General features: G+C 37.1%; 1 protein-coding gene across 1 annotated transcript; it reads left to right on the top strand.

The window, feature by feature from the left end:
* Nucleotides 1-13,452: 13,452 nt before the first annotated feature.
* LOC128126933 (uncharacterized) lies at nucleotides 13,453-14,572 on the top strand. Its single transcript, XM_052765128.1, has 3 exons — nucleotides 13,453-13,527; nucleotides 13,632-13,895; nucleotides 14,042-14,572. The coding sequence occupies exons 1-3, from the start codon at nucleotides 13,453-13,455 to the stop codon at nucleotides 14,570-14,572; spliced, it is 870 nt and encodes a 289-aa protein (XP_052621088.1).
* The last annotated feature ends 6,506 nt before the right edge of the window (nucleotides 14,573-21,078 follow it).

Consider the following 21,078-nt stretch of genomic DNA (forward strand, 5'->3'; position numbering starts at 1 on the left):
CTCAGATATCAAACCACTTCCTTTCCAAATTCAAAGATCAAACATCTCCTGGAGCTTATTCTTTAAGCCATTTCCCTTAGGATATCACAGACACAACATCCTCTGCGTTTTCTAAACTCTAAGATTATCATTTATATCCCGTTATCTAACCGCAATCACGCTCGAGGTGAGAGTTGAGGGTGGTCAATTTGTTAAATATAGGCCAAGATACATAGGACAGGATAGCTATTAGTTGATGGTCAAAATGTTTCGGGGTTGAGGGCACTCCATATATCAGCTAAAGGCCAAGATACCCAGTAGTGGACCAGCTTTAAGCTAAAAGCCAACGAAGGACCAACTATAAGTTGAAGTCCACTAATTCTATGTAACATCTAAATTTAAAATTACATTTTATTTAAATTAAATTTTGGTTTTGAGGGGATGCCACGGTGTGGCGATGCATTTTTTGTTGTGGGTCACTACTCACTCGCCACGATGTGGCAGGTATAAGCCACGGTGTGGCCGACACTGAGGCCTTAAACCCTAATTTTCAAGGTTTTCAGCATATTTAAAGGAATGAGAAGGTTGGGGTTAGCTCACCGTCAGCTTCCACCAACCTCTTAAGCTATGAAGAAACCTCAATTCCTTTTACTCTATTTTTGAAGCTTTCTTGAGTGCTTTTGGGAGATTTTGAAGGAAGAAGCAAGAAGGAGTAAGCCAAGGATCAACAAGCAAGTCCCTATCTCCCTTCCAAGCTCGATTTTGGACCCTTGTAAGCGTTCAAGGCTCCACCTTTTTGTTACTAGGTTGTTAGATCTTGAGTTTTGTCCCATTTTCTTCTAGATCTTGATAGATGGGATGGTGGGATTTCATAAAGGTTGTAACTTTATGAATCTTTGGATCATTTGGAGTAATTCATGGTTTGGATCTGAAGTTTGGTTGGTTGTTTGAACCAGACGGCCATAATCCCCATTTGTAACCTAATGTGAGTCCAAGACATGCATTTGACATGCATGTCTAAAAAGCACCAACCTTTAAGTTGGTTTTATTGTTATAAGCTCTTATGGATTGAATGGGTTAAGGACTTAAGGGATTAAGTGCTTCTTGGTTGAGCCTATTGTAACATCCCAAAAATACGATCCAAATTTTTCATTTTTAATTTATAAATAATACCATGATAACCAAAACATCTCATAAAAACATATATGATAGTATCTCAAAACATCATATCAAAGCACTGTATCAAAATCACATGTCCCAATATCAGAGTAAATCATCCCAGGCTAAACGTTGTAGTATGTGCAATGCAGTCATCCCGAGTTCTTCCCCTTACTAGCGGAAGTACCTGAAACCAAAACTGAAAACTATAAGCACGAAGCTTAGTGAGTCTCCCCAAACTGCCACATACCATAAACATATCATATGATCACATAATAGCATAGCTTGGGCCTAACCCACTACACCAGGCCCCTGCCCGGCTGTTGGATAAGGTGTCTAAGTCCATAACTATATTTAGTATGTACTTGACCCGGCTTGGCATGGTCCATTTGGGTTGCATGGCATCGCAACAATTGGATAGATAAAATGAGAAAAGGACACTTATGATTTGTTAATATATTATAAGTTCTAATATATTAATATGAAATCGTATTATTTAATTAGTATTGATCAAGAATTAATTTGGAATTAATTTTGTGATCAAAAGAGACTAATTAAATATATAAGGATTGATTATGTAAATCATTCATTCTTATATAGTGGGCTATTATCCATGATTCAGTAGATTGGGCTAGGTTTCATTGGGTGCTCCATGGATGCTCCATGGAGGGTAAAACCCATGGATCATGGTGGAAATGAAAAGCAATGCACATTAGGGTTTACATGGTGTAACCCTACATGTGACACACTATATAAAGAGCCTAATATGGAGCAAAATTGGCAACTAAGACATAAGGGTGAGGGCTAGCCGAATTTGTGCACAAGTGTACTTCTCTCAAGTTATTCCAAGAGTTTTGGTGTTGTGTGAAGCATTTGAGGCATCACATTTGGGGTGCTAGGCTCACAAGATCTTGAAGGAATCCAAGCAACAAGAAAGGTATGTCATTCTACTAGTTTTTTGTATTACATGTACCCCATATGACATGCTAGTTAGGATGAATCCTTGGAAAATGAATATTTGCATGTATAATAGAGAAAACTTAGATCCAAGGTTTCTAGGGTTGCATGCACACCATAGGAGTGTTAGAATTCTCAAAACCCATCACCGGCATCGAACCATAGTCCGGCATTAGGCCCCGCCCGGCATCGGACCAAAATCTGGCATCAAGCCCCACCCGGTATCGATCAGATCTTGGTATACATAAGCATATCAACAATACATATAACCTAATCATCTAGCATACATATAAACATTCCTCGGGCTTGCCCCAACATCGGACTGAAATCTGAAAACATTCTAACAGACACATGCAAGAATCACAAAGACACCAAGCATACAAACATTCCTCGGGCTTGCCCTGGCATCGGACTGAAGTCTGAAAGCACATAAACCTACATCGGGCACAACCCGGCATCGAGCCCTAGCCCAACATATACTAACATACATAAACGGGCCGGAATTGGTGCCTTCGACCCATTCCTACTGGAGGAAAACTCACCTCATAAAGCTGACTTTGAAATCTCACGATGAGGAATCTCTAACGGCTGCTCCAACGACTCCGCAGCTATCATTATCACAATAACACTTAGTCAAAATTAAATAATCCTTCTTAGGGTAAAATGACCATTTTACCCCTAGTCAAAGCCAACATTCTGGTCAAAGTCAATATTTTGGGTTGACTCAATCCGCCGAGTTGATCCATCAACTCGCCGAGTCTATAAATCAAAAACCCTGGAATCACGATCCAGCTCGTCGAGTCATCCCCCTGACTCACCGAGTTCCCTGGCTACTCATAGTCGCGATTAGGCGATTCAACTCGTTGAGTCATCCTTAGACTCATCGAGTTCAACATTATTCCGAATCAAGACAAACCGACTCAACTCGTCGAGTTCCTCTATGGAATCGACGAGTTCCTCTGTCTGTTTTGGCCATATTAATGGATTAAGCCCCTACACTTCAGATCTAAGCTTCTTGCTTCTCATACACATTGAAATCGTCCTTTTAAGGGTAAAGTTTCCAACTTTACCCGTTAATACCCTCATTTGTTGGGTTTGGCTTAAACCCTAACTCTTTAGGACTTAGATGTTGGTCAACAAGTCATCCATACTCCAAACTAAATCATACAAACAGAGATCTAGGCCTTAGACATCATTTGAACACGTAAATCTTTTTCACTCCATGCATGGCCTTTTGGAGCTTAAAAGGCCAAAAATGACATCATATGGCTTGCATGGGGCTTCAATGGCCATAAAGTTTGCACCTTTATGCCATGAAAGCCCTTACTGATTCCAGATCTGATGGTTCACTAACTTGGGACGTCCATATCCCAAAAATCAAGCTTATTGGACCAAAAACTCAATAAAATATGACAAAGAGATCTAAGAAGCTACTAAGCAAGTGTGAGACTTGATTACCAAAAAAAGATGGGGAAGAAACAAAGCTGCTGGATCTAGTATCTCCTTCTTGAGTCCTCAAGCTTCCCCTTCCTTCAAAAGCTTCAAAACACATTGGGTTTCACTCAAAAAGGTCTCACAAGCTCACACAAGGCTCTAGGGTTTCGTGGCTAGGGTTTTGGGACTTGGAGGCTGTAAATGAGGCTAGCATAAGGTGATTAGGATGCTTAAATAGGGTGCAAAACCCCGAAATTTGTCACACCCCAAAACCAGAACGGCAGAAACGTTCGGGGGCGGAGGACGTCATGTACAGTATCACAACAAAGCATAATAGTAAACAAGCAACAACATCATCCATTGCATTAATAATATAATTTAATACAAGTATGTTCTGTGAAGTTTATAAGACACCAAAAATGTAAATCAAAATAAGAGATGAGTCTTGAACGAGCTCCATCTTCTCAAAACTTGGCATCGGTACCTGTCTACTGATGACCTGAGAATACAAGTTATTTTGAAAGAGTTGATCACCTTTAAAGCTGGTGAGTTCATAAGCATTTTAGTGTCATTGTTTGTATGAAAATGTTTGTAAGTGTTTGATGTATAAGTTTGTAAATGTTTGTAGTAAATGTTTGTATCTCCTAGAAAATCCTATATTTTCTACTAAACGTAGCCTTCTACCAAGGCATCAAATGTTCTGTATGTTTGTTTCTTGTAAAAGTGTGTATTTTCCCAAGTGTGACTATCATTAACCAAAAATATAGTTTTTACATTACCGTTAATGTGAGAAGATCACAATGTGAATGCAATGGGAAAATAATAAAGTACTTTAGTGTTATATTATAGTAACTACTGTGGTACCAACTACCTTAAACCGATTGTTAATTAAGGTATAATGTGATATGATTGTACCATACTATCGACTGAAAACACGACGATGAAAGACGTCGGAAGAAATGACATTTGGCACCTGTAGACTTGCAAGTCCCACTGTAGCGAACAACAAGGTGTAGGATAGTCAATCCAGTATAGATCTAGACACAAATTCACGCTCTCCCTCCAGGAGACTCTGGATACAAAACGAGCCATGGCAGGTGATGCCATGCCCCGAAACCGTGGCTCACATTAATGTTATACTATTCTTGTATATGTATTGTATGTACTAGTGTAATGTATGTTCTCTCTGTCTAGTATGTAGTATGTTCTCTTTGTTTCTCATCATAGTATGTTCTCTATTTGTTTCTCGTTATAGTATGTATTGTATCTCGTTATAGTATTCTATATCTGTTTCTCGTTATAGTATTCTCTATCTATGTCTCGTTATAGTATGTATTGACTCATGTATGAACTGACTCTTTGTATGTTTCATTGTACTAGAAATAGTGAATAGTGACTTCCTAAACTATACCTATTATAGTTTACTAGTAAAGTTGTTTGTATAATTGAGTGTATTGAACTTGAGACAAAAGCTTTTGTCTTATACATATATACATAATATATAACTAAGGATCAAACGACACTCAGGCAAACAACAGAGTACTCTAAGTCCACAACCAAACAAGGAACAGGAAATAAAGTGAGTTATCAGTCCTAAGTCCTTCCAACCTTACTTATATAACTATATATGCATTAGACACGGTTTTGACAATATATAAGTTTAAAAGAGTTTAAAGAAAAGGTTTGGCATGTAAGAACAAGTTTGATAAAGAGTTTAACATGTGAAATAGTTTGATAAACATTTTGAAGTAGTTTGTTTGATAAAATAGCTAAAAGTGTAGCAAATCCATTTGTTTGATAGTTATTAATCACATGTGATTGATATAATAACTATAATGTTTCAACTTGTATCCCCCTCATAAAAGCATTTAAAATCATTTAAAAGGTAGATTAAGGGGGTATGAACTCACCTGTAGTGAGTGATACGGAAGTATGTTTGGAAAAAGTATGTAGAGTGTCAGGTGAAACCTTGAGCACACAAAGATCCTAATAAACATATAATGACAAGTATGTGTATTTGATTAGTGTATAAACAACTAATTATAAGGGATAACACCCTAATAGACTAGGAAACTCTTAGATTGAAGGGATACAATCACATATGATTGCACACTTAGGGTGTATGGCCACCCTAAAGAGTTTACGGTCCAAATGGCATGACCAAGTGAGTTTGCGGTCCAATGGGTTCACGGTCCCATGTCTTTACGGTCCTATGGTTTACGGTCCTATGGTTTACGGTCCAATGGGTTCACAGTCCCATATGTTTACGGTCATAAGGTTTACGATCTGGTGAGTTTACCACCGTAAACTTACATCCTTTTGTGCATAGGATGATTTCCAAGCGTTTCAAAGGGTTCTAAGTTCCATTCTAGGCTTTAGGAGGGTTTAATTAGGGGTGGAAACTCTCAACCCAAACCGTAACCCGACACGAACCCGACACGAAAATAAGCAGGTTAGGGTTGAGATTTCTGACTCGCCAACTCGTTTATTTAATGGGTTGGGTTGGGTTACCTGTTTGGGTTCGCGGGTCAACCCGCCTAATATATTTAATTATCTATTTATTTTAATTTTTAACAATCTAAGATCATATTATACTATTAGTTTCTATTTATCATATCTTCAAATTTTAATTTGGTATTCGTTCGTAATTTCGTATATCATCAGCCATATGTTTGGGCAATGTGGCATTGTGTTGTGGGCTACTGTTGGGCTTGTGTCTCATGATCTCGTCATCCATCTTTAACCTTGACTCCTTGAGTGTTGAATGTTGAGTCCTTGTGCAGCCAACCATTACGTATTTGCGTGCCCTAATAAAAAAATTATTCCTCACCCGCTCCAGTCTCCACATTCACGAACGATTGAACGAAGGATAAAGATTAAGGAGTTAAGGACTGATCTTCGAAGAAAGCAACATCACAAACTCATGATTTAATCACTCATCGGGTCGATCCTCACCCACTCCTCATCCACTCATAGTTGTTCGCACTCACTCTTGTCAGCTTCAACGTTTTCGACCAACCTTCCTTTCTCTCTACGGTAAGTAACAATTTACACTCTACAGTATGTTTGAACAATTGCACTTTTCATGAATGTTTTGATTTTTAGAGTTTTATTTGGATGTTTATGACTTTATGTTTTAATGTTTATGACTTTTAGACTTCATTTTATTTGGAATTTTCAATTTCATCTTAAAATGTGTTGCTTATTAAATGGGTTATACGGGTTGGGTTCGACCCACTGACACGTGAACCCGCCAGCCCATATATTTATACGGGTTAATATGGATTGGGTTGGGTTGATGTTTCCAACCCGCCAACCCGTGACCCGCCAACCCATATATTATATGGGTTGGGTTGAGTTTCTGAATTTCAACCCACCAACCCGTGACCCGCCAACCCGAACCCAACCCAATTGTCAGGTCTAGGTTTAATGTCTCGTTTTCACCCTTAATAAGGGTTTACGGTCTAAGGAGATACACTAGACCGTAAACACGTTTTGTTCATGAAAAATGAATGTTTTCAAGGCCTTAATCAAGTATCCTAACTAGATAACAGTTATAGTAGATAGATACTTACAATTTGGAAGTAAAGAAGGGTGTTTTCGGCCCAAAACGCTAAAGTGTTCTTGATGTTCTTGAGGATCTTGAAGATCTAGACTCAAAAGATGAGATTTGTGGATGAATTCAAGAGTGAATCAATAAGAAGAGATGTATCAACTCCAAAAGGGAAGGAATGACTTAAATTATTTGAAGTTTGGAAGTAAAACCTTAAGATCATTGGGAGAGAAATCGAGTTCTAGGTTTGAAATGGAAGAAATGATCAAAAATGATCATGAACTATATATATATATATATATATATATATATATATATATATATATATATAGGAGGGAGTTTACGGTCACCATGACCGTAAGCTCTAATGTCATGACCGTAAACTCCTTTTGAGGAGGTTTACAGTTTGCTAGATGGTTTGGAACTTTAACTGACAAATCCAAACACTGATTCCTTTGATGCACTAGTCTCGGAATACTCAAAATAGACCCTAAACAGTGCTAAAAGATAGCAACACAAGTCTAACTTTGATAGATTTTAACGTTTATACAAGCTAGAAATTTTGGGTTGTCACAAAATTAGGGTTTCACTCTGGCGGTCACTCGTCGAGTTGAGGCTTCCAAATCATCGAGTAGACTTCAAAACCCGCGTCCAAATCCATTTCATACTTGACAAGTTTGGGCCTCCAACTCATCGAGTTCCTGACTAAAAATGAATAAAATTATAATTTAAAAACATACCAGGAACCCGATGTTACACCTATGCCATGTTTTTGCCTTTTTGGACCTAAGACTTGAGATCTAGACCTCTTGGAGAGTCTTAAGGGATAAAGTTGGAAACTTTATCCATCTCGACAATAAAGATGACCAAATCTGAGCTTTGGAACCTTGGAATCGGAGGGTTCAGCTTAACCCATTAAGATATTTTGAATCCAGTGCCCATAACGTGACCCTAGGTTGCCACGACGTGGCGATTAAGGGTAATCACGTATGTTTTGTCATTTGACGGGCACGATGTGGCGAGCAACTTTCATTGTTGACTTTTTGACCTAAGTTTACTTTTGGTTAAACCCCTAGTTTTGGAAGGTAAACTCACGGTGTACCTTGTATGGTCGTATAGGTGTTGTATAGCATCTGTACTCTCAGTGATAGGAGCGGTAGCAGTTGATCATTGTATGATATGTGAGTATTCTCGCTATACTATTTAGGATGCTATTTGTCTTTGTGATGCTTGCATGGAAGACTTCGGAGGTATCCCGGGGAATTTGTATAAAATACCATGGGGGTAGCCCATGACACTTGGATGTTAGACCATGGGGGTAGCCCACGACACTTGGATGTTATACCATGGGGGTAGCCCATGGAATTCCAAGGAAAGACCACAGGGTAGCCCAAGACATATGGATGCTAGACCATGGGGGTAGCCCAAGACACTTGTATGTAAGACCATGGGGGTAGCCCATGGCAATTTATGTATGGTATGTGGTATTTTTGGGAACTCACTAAGCTTTGTGCCTACGGTTTATGTTTGAAATGTTTTTTGGTACTTCCGGTTCAAAGGGAAGGGCCTGTCATGATCGCAAAACATTCACCCATGTTCCATATTTTATGATTTTGAGATTGTACTCTTATAACTACTTCTACAATGACATACCTTGTTGGGTTTTGGAATGTACGATTAATGTTTTGGTTGATTTAAAAACATAATTTTTTTACTTTGAATTTTTGGGACGTTACATTGTGTGCATTGTATGTGTATTGTGGTATGTGGTAATTTAGAGAGCTCACTAAACATTGTGTTTATAGTTGTGGATTAAATATTTTTTAGATTGTTCGGCGGTGGGAAGGCTCTAGCTCGACCGTGATACATGTGGATCTCCTATGTTTATGTTTTAGACTTCCACTACTTCTAATGTTTTGAAAACAATGATTTCCATATGTTAAGCTTTTGGGGTTTTGGAACTATTGATTCTTCGCCTTTATGGGAAAAGAATATTTTAATTAATCTTTTAAAAAGAGAAGTATGGTTTGAAATTTGTGACATTACAACAAGATTATAATGATGCAGATGACAACGATAATGTAGAAAAATCTGAATAGAATGTGATTTGTTCGATATTTTTTCATATTTGTAGTAATCAATGAAAATATATCATGTTCTATCACTTAATATGAAACCATCTGTAACACTCCAAATTCCAGAGGTGCTATTGAAGGACTTAAAGTTTAAATTAAGGAAAAGGACTCGACAAGTAGGCATGCTTACTCACCGAGTTGGAGCGGGATTTTGTCGCAGGTTAAGTGGCCAACTCTCCGAGTCGGCGGCTTGGACTCGACGAGTTGGTGCTGAAGAGAGAAAACCCTAATCCCGGGGATTGTTCCCTATATAAAGCACATTATAACCCATCCTCAGCCTCTTTGCTACCCTTTTGAGATCCAGAAACCCTAATTTTTGTGTAAGACTTCATTGTTGAGGAGATTGGAGCTTGGAAGAGGAATTTGGTGGAAGGAGCTTGAGGAATTAGAGGCTAGCATCAAGGGGCTTGTGTAGATCTAGGATCTACATCAATTTGGGCACATCTCAGAGGTAAGGAGCCATCATCTTAAGCTATTTCCTTTTTGGTTCATCCTTGGTGGTTGATTTGGAGTTCCTTAGCTTGTTTAAGATCTATTTCGGGTTTGGAGTTTAGATCTGAGGTTGCTACTCCAGATCTAGACTTGTATGGCCTAGAATGTCATAAAGCTCCTGTCTAAGAGTTGTTGGTGAAGCCTCCTAGTCCTTAACCCTAGCCCTTGTGTGTTTTGGGCATATATCTCCTTGGTTTCACGTAAAGTTAGCAACTTTATGTGAGGGTTAGACTGTAGAAGAGTGGATCTATGGATTGGAGCCCCTGCATGGCTCGAAAAGCCACTGTATGGATTGAGAACTAGAGAGACTCGGCGAGTCACATGGGTGTACTCGACGAGTTGTATGAACATGTGCATGGACTCGGAGAGTTGGAAGAACAACTTGGCGAGTCTGTTGAAGATTGCCTTGAACTCGGCGAGTTTGTTCTTGGACTCGACGAGTCTGGTCGTGGAACCCTAACCTCTTCTAGTTAAGCCTCGAATCGGTGAGTCGAGGGGCGACTCTGTGAGTTGAGCAGGATGAGACTCGTTGATCGTTGGACTCGACGAGTCTTGGGGCGACTTGGCGAGTTGAGTCAAGTTATGGGAGTTTCTGAGTATAAGAACTCGATGAGTCGACGGGTTGACTCGGCGAGTAGAGTCAACCAGGAAAGTTGACTTTGACTGAGGACCTTGACTTTGACCAAGAGTTAACCAGTTTGACTTCCAAGGGTATTTTGGTAATTTTGGTATTAATGGAATTGGTTCTTTGGTAGTGTTCTGTGGTGAAGTTCGTGTCGGTGGTCAGAGCAGGTGAGTTATCCTCACTATATCGACAGGGTCTACGGCACCAAGGTCGGCCCTTTATCGGATGGAAATTTGGGTATTGTTTGTTATGTTATGGTTTTGCTAGATCTGTATCCTGTAATTTAGGATAGTGTTATGTTAGTGACCTGGTTAAGGTCAGTACCCGATATATAGGATAATGTTATGCTAGTGACCGGTTAGGTCGGAATCCTGGTTAGAATGTTGATATGTTATGTGATCTGTTAGACTGTTTTTCTGGTTAAGGATTTGTTATGTGATTAATTGTTTATGTGCACATGGTTGTTTGACGGGGGTTGGGTTGAGGCGGGTCCTGCTTTATGCTAAAGGCCAACATACCCAGGGCGGACCGGATATTCCGAAGGCCCAGCGAGCGGTCCGGATAGGCTGAAGGCCCCAAGAGAGAGGATTAGATGTGCCGACGCTCGAAGAGTGGACCAGGCCGACTGAAGGCCCGATGTGGGCGGACCAGTCATATTGTAGACTCAGAGAGTAGACCAAGTGGATTGAAGGCTCGGTGCGGGCGGACCAATCACACTGTAGACTCGATGTACATGGCTAGACTCGGAAGGTGGACCAGGTGGACTGAAGGCCCGGTGTGGGCGGACCAGTCACACAATAGACCTGATGTGCATGGTTGTTCTATTTGTGATATGCTATGAGTATGTTTATGTGTGGTTGGTATTTTGGGGGTAACTCGCTAAGCTTTCGGGCTTACAGTTCAATGTATTTTTTCAGGTACTTCAGGAGATCGTGTCAAGGCGAAGGCGTGATCATACCGTTTCTCATGTTTTATGATTTATGTGATATGGTTCTGGGGGATACTCTGATGTTTAAACTATTTTGAAAACAAGATGTATGAACTTAATGGTTTTTGAATGAATTAAAATGTTTTAATTTGGCTCAAATTTTATGGGTGTTACACCATCATCAGTAAAATAGCAAGGTACAAGATACCAATTTTTTTGAATTGGACTAAACATGAAAAGCGCCTAATAGTCAATTTAAAATCGCCATATAGGGCGATCCATTTAACTCCATGAGACCCAATATATCCTTTGTATTTCAAGATAAATACATTATCGTACAAAAAATATTTGTTCAATACGAGCCTTTCTTTTGCATATAGGGGGAGATTGTAAGACCCATAGATTCGGGCTAGTCAATTTAGAGATAATAATCGTTAAAAATGACTTTTTGATAGAAGGTTATTTAGAATAAATAATCTTAACCAAAGTATAGTGTATGTCACAAGGATTTCGTACATATAAAGAACGCTGAAATCCAACTCATAACGAAGAAGTTATGACCCGTCGAAGTTTTGCGACAAAATCGGCACACCGCCCCGTATCATAAAAAGTGTATTTTTTATAAACTACTTTTTAGACTTATAGATCTAAACAAAAGTGGTAGTATACGTTAAACCAATAACGTACATAAAAAGAATGTCCAAATTTGACTTCATTTGAGGAAGTTATGATTTTTCTAAGATTTAGCGTAGTAGTACACAGTCCGAAATCAACTTTTAGACCGATCGATTTTTAGCCAACACAACCTAAATTATAATTGAAACTCTCATTAATAGGAGCTCAACAATATAAAGACAGTAAAAAACGTACGCCGGATCACAAAGTTATGAATTTTTAACGGACTTTGACTGTTTAAGCCTGTTAAAATATAATTTTAAAAATAAATTCAAAATTAGCCAACGAAGTCTAAACAAAAGTTCTAGATCCCATCGATACCTACACGTGGATATAAAGAATGTCAAAAATGGAGCTCGTATATGAAAGTTACGGATTTTAGAAGATAATTAGTTTTTAGAGTAACCAGTGAGTGATATGTGGCGCGATCTGAGCCATTGCTTCCTCCCCACGCCTTGCCACCAGATGGTGACATATGGGATGAGTACGCCCAACATACGACCTTCAGGTAGACTATAAATAGATGTGCAAATCGCTTCATTTATTCACACCTTCTAATCCATTCTTTCCCAAACCCTCTAACCCTTTCCCTAGCACCTCCTAGGTGTTAGAAGCGAGTACCGGAGCGCCGGAAAGCCCCAAGAAAAATATCTTTTGGCTCAAAAGTTCTGCTCGCACAGAGCCCGGTTCCTTGCTAAACTCCCTTTTAAGTGAGTTATGTTTACCCTACTTTAAGTATAACTTATGTTTAAGTTCATTATCGTTATTATGAAGCCATAAACAAGATTTATCAGTGATTCCAAGTCGTTATACTGATTGATCTACTTACGTGGATGATGTCTAGAACATAGCATTTTCGAATAAATGTGTTTTCATTACATTACAAAGAACTACTTTGTTTATGCTTTTGATATGTATTGACGATGACATCCCAATGTTTTAATATAAATAAAATACATTTCTTTAGAAATGCTTTGATATTATCATTATCATGTTTTATGGGAACAAATTCCGCAATACTACTTTTCAAAAATGATACTCTGATTTTAAAATAAACATAAACAAATCGGTCTTTTCTGGCCACGAAAATGGGGATGTAACAGTTGGTATCAGAGCATTAATTTAAGCGAACTAAGAGTAAGGATTTATTTCTAGACTTAAACTTAGAATCCTAAGCGATGATTGTGAGATGAGTGTCTGTTATGTTTAGGATGTATGCATGCATAGACACGGGCACTAGCTTATTTAGGGGGATGCCTATATTGCTTTTATGTGCTAAATGATTTATGTTATAATATGCCTTATATGTTTTACGATGCTATCAAATCAATGGTCTGTTGCCGACCGGATCGGGAAATTTTTGTGTTCAGATTTCTAAACTTTTAATTACGGTATTAGAACTGGCATGTAACTTTTCAGAGTGATAAGGAGATTTATACATTATCGTAAATAAAGCTTTCCCTATCTTAATTCTCATCACTACACACCTAACTTCTGATTTTGTGTATAGATCGACATGGTGAGAACTCGAACCGGATTTGAAAACGGTAATCAACAACCTGAGCCACGAGTGATTGAGCGTGCACCAGAGGTAGTAGCTGCACCCGAACCAATCACGATGGCATGATTCCAAGCAATGATTCGGGATATGAACCTATTATACCCATTGTACATCCTGAACTGAACATTGAACAGTTAGAAGAAGGAAACTATAGTAGAACCGTTAGTCAAGCCGAACCACAAGTGGTTAGGAGAAATAACCAGGATGAAGGAATTGAAAGGAACAGATGCAAGTATAAAGACTTTACAAATTTCAAACCATCAACTTTTACTGGGAAAGAAGATCCAATCGAAGTTATGGATTGGATCTCTGAGATGGAGCTAGCTTTCATAACATGTGGTTGCAAGGAAAAGCTGCAAACCACTTATGTTGTGCATCAGTTTATGGGCGGGTTGTTTGTTGGTGGAACACTTTGGGAAAGATCATAAGCCCCAATGAGCCACTACAACTGACATGGGCAGAATTTTTGGTACACTTTAAACGCAAGTTCTGCTCAGCCCAAAACATGCTAAAGCTAGAGAACTAGTTTCTGAAATTAAAAAAGGGTAACATGTACATTGATGAGTATATGAATGCCTTCACAGACAAGATGGAGTTTTCTTTGCGCATCGTCCCTGAAGAGCTAACAAAAATTAATAAGTATACAAAGGGAATACCATGGGAGTACACTATGCCAGTGCGCCAGGCACTTACTCTTGAGGCGGCCATTTGGGATGCTAAGTATGTCGAAGAAATGATTAAAGTCAGAACCACCAATAAGGTTGAAGTTGGCGAGAAGAGGAAGTTTGAGGGTTCTTCAAGATCCGAAAATAAAAATAGGTTTATGAAGTCTGACCTCAACAACAAGAGGTATAGGGATGGCATTGAAGAAAAGTGGTGTGACAAGTGCAGAAGGAAGCACATTGGGAAATGCTATAAAGAGGTGACCTACTTCAAATGCGGGAAGTCTGGTCACTATGCCAACAAATGCACAACCAAGAGAGAATTCTACTTTAAGTGTGGTGAAGAAGGACACTTCAAGCAAGACTGCCCAGAGAGGGAACGAGCTACAAAGCCAATCGCACCGCCGAAGTGAAAGGAAAGAGCATTCCAAATGATCCTTGATGAAGCAGGCGAGGATGTAAGGGATTAGGAGTAAGGATCTATAAAGTAGCCATATAAATAGTATCATGTGGTGTAGCCTAATATAAGAGGCATAGTATAGGGTGAACTTGAACATCTATGTAATCATTTCAAGAAGTAATATAAACCTTGGTTATGTTATCTAATGTGTTAAGTTGCTATATGATTTTTCTTATGTGGTGACTTGGAGAACTACGAAACAATACTTAGGATGAGTATGAGTAGGTGTGAAAGGTAGTAGATTCATATACTACCAAAATCACAGAACTCGCACTTGGATCAGGAAAAGTCACAAGGATTCCAAGGCGCTAGTAACTGATTCTATTTTATTCATGCATGTCGTTACCATCGTTTCGGTAATATCTAAGAAGATGATTGTTATTCTGACCCTAGTAGTCCGACTAGGATAATTATGTTACGTGGTTTAGAGAACCAAGTTCGATGTAGCATCTCACTTAATCCAAAATATTGAAGTATAAGATAATCGAAGCAATCAATAGAAGTATCGAGGTTGTTGTTGAAGTAAGATCTTGTAGCTAGAAGTGCTACATGTTAGAATGTGATTATATCACATTAGAACATGAACCATCAATCTGTTACGATAATCAAAGTAAAGTCTATTTATGAATGAGCAGGAGTCTCCAGTAAGGATCGAGATTGTAACCCGAAGGTTACAATTGAAAGTCCAACATAGTATGAAGAGTGGGTGCAAGATTGAGCACCCACATCAATCAAGAAATCCAATAGTTAAATACTCGTTTGAAAGGACATAAGATTTACGGTTATTACCTAGGATGAAAACGTAACGTTTGGAGTCATTATACAAGCCCTGTTTCAATGATGATTTTGGGACGTAATCATCCTAAGGGGGAGATAATTGTAACGCCCGCAGATTTGGGCTAGTCAATCTAAAGATAATAATCGTTAAAAATGATTTTTTTATAGAAGATTATTTAGAATAAATAATCTTAACAAAAGTATAGTATATGTCACAATGATTCCGTACATATAGAGAACGTTGAAAGCCGTCTTATAACGAAGATATTATGACCCGTGAAAGTTTTGTGACAAAACCGGCACCCCTCCATGTATCATAAAAAGTGAATTTTTGATAGACTACTTTTTATCCTTAGAGATCTGAATGAAAGTGGTAGTATACGATAAACGGAGAACGTACACAAAAATAACATCCAAATATGACTTCGGTTGAGGAAGTTATGATTTTTCTAAGATTTAGCTTAGCAGTACACAGCCCGGAAATCGACTTTTAGATCGATCTATTTTTAGCCGACACAACCAAAATGAGAATTGAATATCTCATTAATAGGAGCTCAACAATATAAAGATAGTCGAAAACGGACGTCGGATGACAAAGTTATGAATTTTTAACGGACTTTGACTATTTAAGTCTGTGAAAATATAACTTTAAAAATAAAGTCAAAATTAGCCAACGGAGTCTAAACGAAAGTTCTAGGTCTCATCGATACCTACACGTGGATGTAAATAATGTCAAAAGGGGAGCTCGTATGCGAAAGTTACGGATTTTAGAAGATAATTAGTTTTTGGAGTAACCAGCGAGTGACACGTGGCGCGATCTGAGCCACTACTTCCTCCCCACGCCTTGCCACCAGATGGTGACACATGGCATGAGTACACCCAGCATACCCATCTAGTACACCCAGCATACGACCTCCATACATGTTATAAATAGAAGCACAAATCACTTCATTTCTTCACACCTTCTAACCCATTCCCTCCCAAACAATCCAAAACCCTCTAACCCTTTCCCTAGCACCTCCTAGGTGTTAGAAGCGAATCCCAAAGTACCGGAAAGCCCCGAGAAGAAGAGCTTTCGACTTAGAAATTCTGCCCGCGCAGAGCCCGGTTCCTCGCTAAACTCTCTTGTAGGTGAGTTATGTTTACCCTACTTTAAGTATAACTTATGTTTAAGTTCATTATCGTTATTATGAAGCCATAAACAAGATTTATCAGTGATTCCAAGTCGTTATACTGATTGATCTACTTACGTGGATGATATCTAGAACAGAGCATTTTCGAATAAATGTGTTTTCATTACATTACAAAGAACTACTTCGTTTATGCTTTTGATATGTATTGACGATGACATCCCAATGTTTTAATATAAATAAAATACATTTCTTCGGAAATGCTTTGATATTATCATTATCATGTTTTATGGGAACAAATTCCGCAATACTACTTTTCAAAAATGATACTCTGATTTTACAATAAGCATAAAAAATCGGTCTTATCTGACCGTGAAAATGGGGATGTCATAGATATCTTAGAGTATTATTGTGTCTTCGACTTTTGGATGCATTTTTTCTAGCTATAACTATCTTGTTTTAGATAATAGAATGTTTCATTACTCAAAAGACAATTACATATGAATATATAAAGAATACATAAACCCTAATCACTAACATCTCTATGCAGTTTGATCGGGAGGAGACGATGAAACTAGAAAAACATAAACATAAAAACATAAAACATAGATGCAGATAAAAAATAAAAGTGGGAGGGCGGGAGACATCAAGAACTGGCCACATCGACGGTAGCGACTGTAAGACTCCAACACTAAAATTACCATAAAGCCAAACATGTTACATGCATATTCATAATTATAATTCACATTAGTGGTCTAAATACAAAAGCATGGATACAAACCAACTAAAAGGGTTTTTACAAAGTTTCATAACTAGTTGTATAAATACATAACTACCCAGGAATTTATAATCTATATACATATATGTATACCAAGTACAAACGCAGTAGTGTCAACTACTCTAAGTCCTCCAACAAAGCATGTCTACTCTGGATGCTTATCACCTGAAATAGTTAAACACTGAAAGGGATAAGCGAGCGTCTCTTAGTGAGTTCAAAAATAGATACAATATAAATCTATCTCATATACATAACAATATGACAGGAACAAAAATAAACAAAGGACAACAAAGGCTTATGTGTATCAAATGAAGGGCTTTCCAAATCAATAAACGGTTAGATTCAAGGGATTACAATCAACGAGACACAATAATTTAGGATCATAAACATCATAAATTTCATCCTAAGAGCCACATAAAACACAATCCCTTTTTATCATGTTGCTAGAATATACAAGCTTGCAGCCCTACCTAGCACAAAGCCAGTACCAAAGTGATACGAGTCATGCTCTACATGGCCACAGGCACAAAGCCATTACCAAAGTGATATGAGTCATGCTCTACATGGTCAAAGGAATCAAAATCAATATCAAGTAATAACCACTTAGATCAATAACATAAAAAAGCACATTGCACATATAACACATAACATACAATTGTCCATATATTGAACTCACTGTGTTGTAACCGAATGTTGTGATAAAATTCCTCTTTTTCTGATGAAATTACACCATCCTCGAGCCTCTAAAACCTTCAATTATACCCCTGGAGTTCATATTTCAAATTTCATAAGCAATTACTCAACTACTCTCAAGTTATGTTGTTTTAAATTTAGAAATTTTAGTTTTTGTTCTTTGTATGGCTGTCACTTGCAGATCTGTTTTACCCTTCTTAAATATCAAAATAACTAATAAATTCTAAATATTAACAAAAAAGACTCTTATATATTTCTAATGCCACTGACCTCATATTTTTATGATTTTTCTATAATTTACTATGAATTTTACAAAATAGCATCCCAAAGCTGTCAAAATGTCCCAAAACTGTCAAAATTCAGCCTTACTACAATAAACATATAGTTGTTTTCACCCATCTTAAGTCCGGAATTATATTTTGGTTTTAAAAAAAAATCAAAGTAGACATTCTCAGCTTTCCATGGATATATAGCACATCTCCATACGATTTTTCTACAATTTTTGGTGATTTTTACAAAAACTAGACAGTTATACCCTTTATGATTTCATTTTACCCTATACATGATCAAGCCTAATGATCAATATCACCAAGTTCTTATTTTACAATGATAACACTGAATATTTTAGTAATCCATTCTAATTCAAGTATAAACCATGGGTTTCATTACTAACTTTCACTAATTACTCTTAAACCATATGATTAATTCTCAAGTTTACATGTAGTTACTTGATTTCCATTTAAGATTCTAGGTTAATAACATAAACTCATGCTTACTTTCATCAAATCAATGGTAAACCCACTTTGATCAAACTCTAATCTCTTAATAACTCACTAATTACAAGGGTTAATCCAAAAATTAAAAGTTCATACCTTGATTACTAGACTTGATACTTCAAGAACACTCAAAATCTTGATTTAATCTTCAAAAAAATTTCAAGATTTATCATGTAAGTGAAAATCTCCCATAGGGATGGTGAGGAACTGAAAATGGAAGAAAAATGACCCAAAATCGTGTTTCAATGGGTAAAAACCCGAGTTGGGTCGGGTTTGACCTGGTTTGGGTACCCGTTTTATCCCTAAACACTAAAAATTGCATAACTTTTCGCTCGGAACTCTGTTTTCGATAAGGTTTTCGCCTATACGTTTCTAAAGAGATAATTTACAACTTCCAATAATATCATAGAAAAGATCTTCCAATAAAATAAGTTTTACTTATTTCCAACTTAGACATTATACTTTCGTTAGTTCCGATAGTTGATTTTTTTATCAGAAGCACATAAGACTTCCCTACCACTTCTAATACCTTCCAAATGATTCTAAACTTAGTTTAACTTCAAATATTATAAAACTATTTCGTTAGAACTCAACACTTAAAACCATACCGAAAAATAATAATTTTTAACGCTTACAATTCTATTTTACTATAACTACCTACTTTAAACGTTAAAAACAACATAATATCTAATAATATTCATTTTTAAACTAACAATCATATGAAACATGATAATTAAACAAGGTTAGTAAAGTGATGTTACAGCGAAAATGGAGACTGGATCTGCAAGAAGCGGCGACTAAATCTTGAGACAACGGTGGTGGCGACGGGGAAGAACTAATGTCCAACAAAGTCGACGCTAAAAGAAATCAGAGAAAGCAGCAGAGGTTACAACGAGTGTTTATATGAGAGATGTTTTTAGGAGGAGAAAGTGGAGATGTGACTGGAGAAAAGGGAAAAAAAATGGACAAAGAAGGCACCTAGCTCAGACTATTATCGGAGGTGGAGGGCGGCAGTTGCGACATGGGGTCAACAGCAGCAGTGGCAGAACTAATGTGTTGTTAGGGGTAGGACGTGTTAACCCTCATTTATTCCCCAAATGTATAAAAATTTGAATTTTTTAGATATAAATTACAAGGTATGTATATGGGGAAATCAAGTGTGCTCTATAAAGGTTAAATTAAAAGTTCATTTAAACCATTTAGTAGCCCACAAAATAGAACAAATGGCCCACTAATTAATAAATAAACAAACACTGCGTATCCTGTATCCAGCCCAATGTCAGCAGCAAATTAATCAAAGAAAAAGAAATTTGAGTTTTTTATTTTTTTTTTCTCTGCTCCCTGCTTCACTTCGTGGCTTCTTTTCAGATTCTCCCACATTGACATTTGCTTTGCTGGTTTGCTTCACTAGTAAGAATAAAAAGAGTATTATTTATTTACATTGATTTTTAATGTTTTATTATTTTATTTTAATTTAGTCGTTCAATTTGAAATATTAAAATTCACTAAGTTACTTGTTTACTTGTTAGGTTGTCGGTGAAATTAAGTTTAAATCTTTAATCGTTAATTTTAAATCTTTAATTGTGTTTGTAGGGCTCCATTGGAAATGGGTGGTGATTTTTAAATCTCTAAATGAATTTTATATTTTTTAAATTGACTTCGCTTTTGCCTTCACAACTGCAACCGTTGAAAAATGGTTTTCCACAATGAAGCTCTGATAAAATGAGTGATGATTTTTTGAACAATGTTTTGATTTTTAGTGTTGAAAAAGAACTATTTCTAGATATTAAGATCGAACTAGTGATAAAGTGCTTTCGAAAATAGGTAAACAAAGAAGTCAACTTTATAATGTAAGACTGTTACGTTTGTTTGTTATATCTAATACAACTGCAATATAAAAAATAAAAATAAAAACATCTCACTACCTTTTATGGGGATTTTTTAGTGCTACCCCTAACAAAAGTTTCTGATTCCGCCACTAAACAGTTGTATTTTAACATAATATTTTGATACCATGTTAGATAATAGAATGTTTCATTATTCAAACAAGAATTACATAGAGAATACATAAACCCTAATAACTAAACCCAAAGAGATTTAGACCTAAACCCTAATCACTATAAAGATGATCAATATGGTTATGTAGAAACTCTAGTAAGAAATCATATGCTTTGTAAATTAAAAATATTATAAAAAGGATGATTACTGATTAAAAGTTTATTTGTTAACACCATATCAAACATGTTTGAATCTTTTACTATGAGATACAAAGTGTTCCACGAAAGGTGCACGATTATGCCCATTA

Source organism: Lactuca sativa, chromosome 6 (assembly GCF_002870075.4).
Source record: "Lactuca sativa cultivar Salinas chromosome 6, Lsat_Salinas_v11, whole genome shotgun sequence".
NCBI classification, from domain to species: Eukaryota; Viridiplantae; Streptophyta; class Magnoliopsida; order Asterales; family Asteraceae; genus Lactuca; species Lactuca sativa.

Excerpts from the sequence above, each read along its gene's own strand:
- LOC128126933 (XM_052765128.1), top strand. The coding sequence starts at position 13,453 with ATGGTGAGAACTCGAACCGGATTTGAAAACGGTAATCAACAACCTGAG. Across the intron at positions 13,528-13,631 it reads TGATTGAGCGTGCACCAGAG|TTAGAAGAAGGAAACTATAG; the intron begins GTAGTAGCTGCA and ends AACATTGAACAG. Across the intron at positions 13,896-14,041 it reads AGTTTATGGGCGGGTTGTTT|GGTAACATGTACATTGATGA; the intron begins GTTGGTGGAACA and ends AAATTAAAAAAG.